The sequence below is a fragment of the Meleagris gallopavo genome, chromosome 17 (genome assembly GCF_000146605.3).
Source record: "Meleagris gallopavo isolate NT-WF06-2002-E0010 breed Aviagen turkey brand Nicholas breeding stock chromosome 17, Turkey_5.1, whole genome shotgun sequence".
Taxonomy (NCBI): domain Eukaryota; kingdom Metazoa; phylum Chordata; class Aves; order Galliformes; family Phasianidae; genus Meleagris; species Meleagris gallopavo.
Window position 1 is genome coordinate 1,684,190 of NC_015027.2, and position 9,994 is coordinate 1,694,183.

At 48.2% G+C, this 9,994-nt stretch overlaps 1 protein-coding gene across 16 annotated transcripts in view; it reads right to left on the minus strand.

The window, feature by feature from the left end:
- Window positions 1–9,994, minus strand: part of FBRSL1 (fibrosin like 1) — a 308,187-nt gene that overhangs the window by 79,996 nt on the left and 218,197 nt on the right. For 15 of the 16 annotated variants that reach the window (XM_031555941.1, XM_031555936.1, XM_031555944.1 and 12 more), the window contains one exon: window positions 3,783–3,836. The exons of the other annotated variant lie outside the window; for it this stretch is intronic. In XM_031555941.1, the coding sequence (XP_031411801.1) occupies window positions 3,783–3,836 (54 nt within the window). The remainder of the gene's footprint in view (window positions 1–3,782; window positions 3,837–9,994) is intronic. 16 annotated transcript variants of the gene reach the window in all.

Below are 9,994 nucleotides of genomic sequence, written 5' to 3' on the forward strand. Positions count from 1 at the left end.
AGTAGTTGGAAAATGGCAATTCTTCTGCTAACAAGGCCCCACCAGTACCTTTTTTAATGAAGAGAGTTATTTAAAATTTCAATTTCAACCTCGGCGTTATCCTTTACTTGAAGGAGATTCAAGGCCTCTTGCAAGGATTCTCAGTGCGTCATCATGCTCATCAGGAAGAAAGCATATGTGTTTTTGTGGAAAATCTGCTGATGTATTTATAATTCTTTAAACAAAAAGGCAGCCAACATATTGTAAAATGAGAAGGTTTTTTTCTTTCTTATTTTTTTTTCAATAGGCACTGGCAATCAATGCAGTCCCCGTCAGAAATGCTGAACTGAAGCTGTTTTCAGGCAGAAACTGATCCCCCCTGGTCTGCACTGTGGTTAGCAAATGGAGTCTTAGCCCAGAACTGGGGAGCATAGGCATGACTGGAATACAAATAATAAATAATATTTTAAAAACTATTCATACAGTAAGAAAAGCCAATTCCAAAACATAAAAATTGTTTGAAGCAAAAGTTTCATTTTTCTGCCTCCTAAAGTAGTTCCAAAACAAACATAAAAAGTAAAGGTTCTGAGGAAATATGGAAATTTGTTTTCAAGGGTAACTTCAATGAAATCAACATTAAAACTCAAAACATTTAATGGAAATGGCATATTCAGTGACAGAACTGTTTTGAACACAGTGGATCCAGCCATGCCAGTCTGCCATTTCCATTCACCTGCCCGTGCCTCAGCCCTGCCATCCCAAAAGCCATCTTGCTGGGGCTCAAAAGGGATCCGACAATTGGAAGAAGTTAGGACTTCCCCCACAAAGCTTCTTCTAAGAGGTGCCCCCATATCCTGGTGGTCTCATTTACCACACTGCAATTTCAGCAGTTGCTTTCCAGCACAAAACCCATTTCCAACCACAGCTATGGGGGTATGTCAGTAGGCAGGCCCACAAGCAGCTTTCCAAGCTCTTCATTTCAGCCCAAGCATGCATTTTATCCCTTCTCTTCATCTTATTCAGGCATATTAACAATCAAGAGAGCTCAGGTGATTGATTACAGCCTGCCTGAATTCCAAGTAGTCAAATTAGACACTAATGTTGTGCTTAATTAATGCTTTCACACAAACAAGGTCATTGGTTGCATCAGGACTAATAGGAGATGACACACGCTGGGACTGCGGGGCCCAGAGGACTGGCAATGAGATGGAAAGTCCAGCCTACGGCCACTTACCGCAAACCCAAACTTGATCCCACGGACACCCCACGCCTCACCTGACCATCACAGCCACGTGCCAGCGCTCACAGCTCCGCCCCAGTGCTGCCCAGCTGTGAGCCTCTGGCCGTCCCAGCACACTGCCATGCTCCATCCAGTCTGCCTTTGAGTCTGACTCACAACCAACTCAATGCTTGGTCTTTTTTTTGAGTCAACAGATGCAGTAATTTAGGGCTTGAAACAGCTACAAACTAAGACTTTGTATCAGCTGAGACCACCCCCTGTCCCTGCCAACTCCTTCTTGCTGACATGGGATGCTCACACCAAATGCCTCCTGAGCCTGCCTAAAATACAGCACAGCCTTACCATAAAGCCCTTTGTTCAGACACCCTCACTATAAAGCTGCAAAACCTTGGCTTCCAAGTACATTAAATCCTTATAAACCTGCCTTCATCTTAACCGCGCAGTATTTCACCACACAAAGCGCTTCTTCCGAGGGAGAGCACTTTAATGAGGAAAAGGGCAAAATATATAAACCAAACCTCATTACTGCATAATTTTTAGGAGACAAGCACGCTGTTATAAAAATGAAGCCATGGCAATTGCATTTCACAGGGCTTGATGATTTAGTATTTTTAAAGAGCCACTGCTACTTTCAGCCACGGGTGCTGTTTTGTTGAGAATTCAACAGGAAGCGACCAGAATTACAGGCCCACTGTTTGCTGTGTATTTTATACTCTGCAAACTGTTGCAAATGGCAGATTCGGATCTGCTGCAAGCTCACAGAACTACTGTGCGTCAGACAGCAAGAGGCTGACTACAAGTCAGCTCAGGCTTTCATCTTTAAAACCCCTGCCTTCTTACAGGCTTCTGCTTTAAACGTGATGATGTGGCACGGACATGGTAAATTACTCAAATCAGAGCCAATTCATACTGAAATGAGCAGCAATGTCAAAGAAAATAACAAAAAAATACAAGAAAAATCCTCGGTACAGTCATAGAAATAGATGTAACGCCGCTTAATGCCAGCTGTCAGATAAGCCAGGGTAATAACAAGCACATCAAAGGGGCTGCAACTGGTTTCAAACAATTAACAGACCAGATATTTTAAAAATTGAAACTCAGTCACTTTCTACAAAATGCCAAATGGAACAGAACTCCCAGCCAAGCAGAAAACCTTGATTGGAAAAAAAGCACTCCCCTCGAGAACAAACCATCTATCTTCCTATGGAGCATCCTGACTTACACTGCTCTGGAACACTTTTAAACTTAATCTAATCAAGAAGCCATTACTGATTACAGTTCTTCTGTATCAGTATTCCAGCTGTGACTTCTGAAACGAAAGCTCAGCAATGGTTAGGTATTTACCACAACTGGTAGAGAAAATAGTGGGAAAACATGAGCGCAAAGGTCACCAAAGAGACAACATACCTGAACCCCCCCACCAACAACCCCCAGCCCTTTCCCACACAGCCCCACCCAAACCCAGCAGCAGCAGGGCAGTGCATTTCACAGCAGCTTTGACTCCAAGCACATGTAACACTGATTGATGGATACTGATAGTGAAGACACTGGTGGAAAATCAAACCCGACAAAGCAACAAGATTGAGAGAGTTTCTTGTGTTTCTTGGCATTACCTTAGAAAATTATGTAAGAAGGGTCAGAATTTCAGCAAACAATCATTTTAGCTACTGACACGGATCTGGATCAACAGCAGTGCAAGAACTGGCATGCAACTGATGCCTATATCCTTGTTAGGTTAAGTCTTCCCTCTTGCTCCTTGTAGCTTTTAACGAATGAGATGTTGGAGTGAATGGTGCTTGCCTTCCCCAGTTAACAGAAGGTCCAACACTACATGGGTATGGGGATGGAACAGCACTTCTAACTGAGTTCTCAGAGAGGAAATCTCAGGAGAACATTACACACCAACACTTTTCCAAACACAGAATCAAAAACCTTGCTGTTGGGTCCTGTTCCTCAGATACCTCCACTATTTCCATTTCTACTGATGAGACTCTTCTTTCCAAGCTTAAAATGAAAGGACAACAGATTCCTCCCCACCATCACCTCTTCCTCACAAATCACAGCAGACTTTTCCAGCTCTTATCAACTCTGCCACAGAAGACAGCAGACTGGGCAAATCTGAATGGGTATGACAGCACACCCCCACCACAGGAGGGCTGGCACTACGCTAACCCAGCCTAGCACATGCCTTCCCTTAGCTCAGCTTTAATACTCTTCTGCTTAGCTGTGCAATTAAGGACGAAGACAACTGCAAGCAAGTGCACATGCTGCTGGTTCTGTTGGACAATCTGCTCAGCTCCTCCCCGAATAACAGAGGATTTGGGGTGCTAGAAATGAGAAGCCTTATCACAAATGCAGAATGAGACCCTGAGTTCACAGGTTAGCTGATGTGGAACTGTTAACAGTGAATTGGCTCGGAGACAGCAAAAGGAAAAAAAAAATAATAAAAAAAAATACGGGTAGACAGAGTGAGCGAGAGAGACAGAGACAGGAACCAATTCAGCTGCAAGAATCAAGCCAAGTCAGTCCCAAGTGCCCGTGTTGGAGAGACTTGATCTCATACCTTGCTTGTTATCAAGGCACTCCTGATACGAGTCAGCTCCAGTTCCGTTGAAGTCTACAGACAAAACAAAAAGTTTCATTCATATCAAACATAAATATTAGGAACTTCTCAAATGGCAGCCTTGCTGGAGCAGTATGCTACGTGCAAACAGCGCTAGTTCTTTAGAAGGCCATGCTGGTTCACTGACATAAAATGTGATTTGTTATGAGCAAGGGGCAATGAGCTGACACCAAGCCAACATGGGAACTGCATTTGGTCCTCAGCAGGAGGTACTGGGACCTGCCTCCAACCCTGCCCAGCTGCCACAGCACTGAGGGCGCTGGGGAGGGGATCCAAGCTGCAGCTGTGCTGAGCCACCTTGCAGCGTGCATGAAAGATGCAGTATCTGCACCTGAATCTGTTATTAAGAGTGCTCACCGCATGCCCTATGGAACCACTGGTTGAAACCAACAGCAGAAACCAAAGGATCCCAACCTACTGGCTGGAATACACCTCCCTGTGTCTCACGATGTCACACTCCCTTTTGGCTTTCAGCTGCTACACCATATTAAAGAAAACTGAAAATACAAGAGCAAACTTTCCAAACATTACTCTCCTATGGAAGCAGTGCAGTTACAACTAGGGCTGTGTGTGACGCTGGTCTGTGCCAGGAAAACGGGGGAGCAGCCAAGACTCCTGCACTAGTGGGTGCTCCACAAAGAAACCCGACTGTCCCACAGCCAGCTTCCAACTGCTGCACTCACAGAGCGGCACCTCGCAACCAGCGCCCATGTCACCTAACAAACCCCTTCATCTTCACTACAGGTCCCACTGGATTGCATTGGCTGCCCGTAGAAATGGTCTGAACTGTGGGATGGCAGAACCAGGTTACAGCACGGCTTGTTCCTCAGAAGCAAACCAAAGGATGTTCCGGCACGGCTTATCCTCCTGCCTTACAATCCAGTTCAACCGCAAGAAAAAGTTCTGATGGCCCCTGAGGAAGAATATTAAACACGCCTATAAACTCCGCACCAATGAATGCTCATTCAGTGGCTTTCATGCACCTTACATCCTGGGCTGAGCGTGCAGAACAAAGCCGAAGCTGCACAGTAGGTGCTCGTACACAAAGGGCCCACACAAAGTGAGCATTCTGTCCATCTCAACGGTGAGAACGCTACATCAGTCCAGGCACAAAGCAGGGGGTCCCAACCCACCCAGGTGGTTCCTCAAGGCACCAATGGCCCGGGGCTGCCCCATCCCCCTCCTGCAATACAGCTCCTTATTCCACAAGGCAACCCCGACCGACCTGCAATAAAGATGGGGACAGACAAGGCGTTCATCCAGGCTGCTGCCTCAGGCGCACTGCCAAGAGGATCAGCACCGTGCCAATGGGTTCATTTCTTTCTGAAGATTCTCTCCAGGGCCATAAGATTAGAAACACCGTTCCCAGAGGCACGCTGCAGCCAGCAGCTCCCTCCCAGCTCCTTGAAGACAAGGAACGAGCCGGCCCTGCACGCAGCAGCTCACTGCCATCTCCTGTGCACGGTGAACACACTCCTGCACCATCGGCCCTTCCCCTTCGCTCAGCCAACCGCTGGCGATGGCTGCCTGCACGCACAAAGAGATCCCAATCGAGTTCACAGGCTTCACGTTCAGCAATAGCATTTAATGAAGAAAAAAGCAAAAATTAAAGTTGCCCCACCATTTCTGTTGTGTAAATCCCAGATAATAGATCTTCTCCCTAATCCTAATGAGGCCTTCCTATTAAAATCTTTATTAGCTTTCAGCTCTGCAGATTGCCCAAAGGCTCATCAGTTTCCCTATCTCTCAGTACCAAGATCTGCTTTAACTTTTACAAATAGCTCTAAGATATTTCTCAGCTTATCAGCATTGCCAAGCAGCCTGTCTTATCATTACTACTGCAGATAAAATAAATGAGCTCAGGATGATATGAATAATGGCATTTTCTGTAGGCTGGTTTCCCATTACGTTTTCAACAGATTGTAGATTTAAACTTCGGCACAAAAGAAAAAAAAAAACACAGAAATGCAGCGGAGGGGGAAGGGCAGCATTCTCCCTTTCCGTTTACCTGCCCAGTCCTGGAGCACAGGCTGCATTTTAGGCACACCTGATGCCAGCCCATAATTAATGTTGAAAGGGAGCAGAAACACCTCCGTCATGCTTTCTCCAAAGACCAGAAGCACAGTTACTTCTGGGATGTTTTTTCAGCTGCATTTGTTGCAGAGAGGCAAAATTGCACACTGCCTAATGAAGCCATCTTCATTAGCCTGCTCCTTCCCCGAGCAGCCTAGGAATACCACTCAGATTGGGAATTGAAATCATGGAAAGCAAGAGAACTGCTGTGAATTACCAGCCGGGGCTGCGGGGCATCCTGGCGGAGCAGCGAGGCGGTGCGTGCGGCCAGCAGGGAGGTCACGTCCTGGCAACCATTTTCTGCCTGCTCCCTGCAGCAGTCCCTACAGGGTTAAAAGCTTTTCCATTCCCCAAATTCCTAGCCCTGTCACTGTATCAAGGTTATCTATTATTGGCAGTGACAGGTGAAAATTAATCTCCTAATTATTTCTTGCTGCGTAATCTGCACTGAAGAAGTAACATAAAAGGATTACAGTACACCCTCTACGGAAGGCTTTGCTAGAGAGCCAATCATCCGGGGAGATACAAGGTATGTGCTAAAGAGATATTTATGAAGGATTTCCAACCATTTTGAAGGCAGGCTATGCTGTGGCTTACACCCCGCAGCTCTGGAGCACGGATTTTAATAGCGTACACATTTTTTACTCTTGATTATTCCACGGAAAGAAAAAAAAAAAAACGACTTAATGCCATTATGTCCCTGATTTTCCTGTGGTACAGCAGCAACTGCAGTTACGGCATCCATCCGTGTACAGACGTCTTCCCCCCAGAGCCACGACAGCAACAACTCACCCGCCTGCTTTAACTAGAGATTAAGAGTGCTGTGATTACCTCCAGGGCAATGTAACCGTAACATTCTTCTGCAAGAACACAAGCTAGGCTGAGCACCTTCCAAATTCAAAATGTTTTGCTAAATTCTCATTTTATAAGCAAGCTAGAAATATCTTTGGTAACAATATAAACAGCCACCACAGACATGGTGCCTGATGAAAACCCTAGCTCCTCGCTTCCCACCCACCACAAAGCAAGGCTTATTTTTACAGGATTCAAGTGACACCTTTTGTTTATCTCCGGCCCTTCCAACGCAGCTCCGAGCCAAGCAGATGCCTTGAGGAACCTGTTTCCCCACACCCACGTCAGCAGCACCGTTCTGGTTGAAGTCTACAAGAGCCAACAATGGCAGATCCCTGTTCCTCTCGCTCACAAGCTGCAGGGAAGCCGCTGCCCCAGTGTCCTGCATGCAGTCGAACCCTTCCACCAGTGTGAGGGAGGTGCTTCCAGCTTTTCTGACATTTTGCCGTGGATGGAGAAATGTCTGTAGTTTCCCTATGCAACCTTTGCGTGCTCCAACCCAGCATCATTTTGCACTGGAAAGCCAACCCTGGGGCAAACTGGAAGCCTCCAACAGCATCCCACAGCCCAGTCAACCAGCACAGGGCAGGCACCGAGCTGACACCAAACCAAACCAACAACAAACACCAAACCCTCATCTGTACGGAGAAATCGAGCCGTACCTCAATAACTGCACTGCGGCCCAGCAGCCACACGGTGGCACACAGCATACTACAAAATATTATCAATGAAGTGCTGAAATAGGGGCCTGGGCTTCACTACAGCCACTGCACCCTTAACTCCCCTGAAACAGCTGGAGCCGTGCAGAGCTGCCTGCGCCTGCAGCCTCCACCGCCAGCTCCAGGGCTGCAGGTCCCCATGCTGGGCCCTGGGGAGAGGAGCAGGACACACCATCGGATGCACGGATTTTAAATTAGCAGCTCCCATTCAGCCGTTCCCCAGCTGTGACAGAGGTGTAAAGATTTCTCGCCTTCTCCCTCTGCTGCTTTCACACACCTCCAGTCATGCAGGGCAGCCAGCTCCCAGTCAGCCAAAGGAGGTACCACTCCGTATTCTGAGTGCACAAGTGCTCCAGTGGGAAGGGCAAATGAGTGGAAATTACTTTCTTCTAGAAGGCAACTGCTACTGGAAGTGCAAGGATCTGCTCAGCACTCTTTGCCAAGCACCTTCACTGCTGGAAGTCAGCCCAGCAGCGAGGGCCCAGCGCACCATGCAGCCCTGCAGCTTACAGAGCCCATAGCATCACCTCGCACTGCTGCTGTTTTGCCCACAGATTGCTGCTTACACCACCATGGCCAGAGATTTTCTTTTCCTTAGGATCTCCAGAAGATAAACACAAGTAACGTAACGAAGCCTAGAACAGAACACAGCCCTTAACGCTTTACCCCCAGCACTACATAGGTAAGGAAACTACTGACCTGCATCTCCTATTCTATGGAAGTTTTAGTCCCACCGTTACTTAATCTCTTACACAGCAATTATCAGAACAAAAGAAGTGCACGCAGAGGCAAAGCACCATCTCCTACCTAGCAGTGCTATCCTTCATAAGCCTATTTTTCAGTAATATGCTTTGTTTATGGAAATCTGAAGAACAAATTCTTATCCATAGGCATTTCCCCAAATGCTCCATCAGCGGCCTCATTACGCGACGCAGCAGCTCTCCCAAGGGATATTATGTAATGGCAATTCCTCCCTGCTCTCCCCGAGGAGTGCATTTCTCATTACATCTCCTAGTAATTGATCGGCCTAGGAAATAATTTCTGGTAAAACCATGTGTTTCTTTACCTGGTTCTGAATCTCCATCTTTATTCAGGAGGAAAAAAGACTGCAAGAAACCCCAACGTCCCCATTTCTGATGCAGAAAGCCAGCCTCTGCCCAAACATGCTAGTAAGGCATCCTTGTACCTGCCCGGCTTCAGATCTTGTAAATTCACCAACTCATTAAAATTAACCAGCCTGCATTTCCTATTCTGATGACACAAATAATTTTCCTTGACTGAGTCTCTTCTAATTGCTTTAAAAAGAGTGCTTCAGTGCTTCATATTCAAATCCATCCGGACACCACAACCACCAGCGATTACGGGTCACTCCACGCAAGGATGCTGGGAGCCAGAAACAGAATGTATGAAAAACATAAGGCAGAAAACGACATCTACATCTGCGCTCTCCAGAAGCAGCACGCAGCACAGAGCAGCTTGCTGAACGCAGCCCTTCGCACAGCGCTTCTGCCAACACACGCGCTGTTAAATATCCTAACAGCTCTGAGTTGGAAGAGTAACAACAGCAGAAACCTGTGTTTGGACCTCTACGGGAAGTTTGTGCAAAATCAGAGCAAAATAAATCCCAACAGCTGCTCCGTGCCTGCGGGACTCACAACACACCCCGTCCTTTTCTTAACCTACAGGTCCCAGGGCTGCTCTGGGCGCTGCCGTCCTCGGCCAGCCAATGGCCGCGTGTCCCATAGAACAACATGGGGATCTGTTCTGCTCCCCAGCAGACTGGGGAGAACGGAGTGGCCCTCTGGCGCACGAGGCTTAGGGCTTTCCTTGGTGTAATGCACCTTCCTCACTGAGGAAAAGCGGCACATCAGCCTCTGCTCCAGCAAACCCGAATGCCCGCTGTGTTGTGCCAGCAGCGGTCCCGCAGGAAGCGCCGTGCCGTGGAGCAGGCAGCACAGCGCTGTGTCGCTAAGGGACGGCATTCCTGCAGAGAGCAATTCCAAGTCCCCACTTGTGGAAGTTAATGCTGTGCATGTGCACCGAGCGGCTCGTCCTGGTAAGTCTGCATGCAGGGAAAATCCCCCTTAGACACCACCATAACCGTCTGAGGCGGGTTCTGCTCAGGGACGGCCGCAGGCAGAGCTCCTGATGTGCGAGCGGGCAGCGCCTGCAGCTCCACTGCAGCCCTGCACGGTCTCTTCCAGGAACGGATCGCCAGGAGAGCTGCCGGCTGCACGGTGTGGGGGAACGGGACCAGAGCACCCGCTCGGAGCAGCGCCTTACGTAACGGGAAACTATCTTCATTACAAAACGAGGTTAAAAGGCCCTCAGGTCCCGGAATGTCACCGAAAGCCAGGCCAGCAGCAGCAGCAGCCCGGGCGGCACACAGCCTCGAGAGATGGATGCGCAACTTCACCAACATTTCCCGGCCCGGGAGATGCTCCGTTCTGCAGCGCCGCGGCAGCCGCTGCCATTCAGACGGTCCCGCGCCCTCGCCCGTCCCTGAGC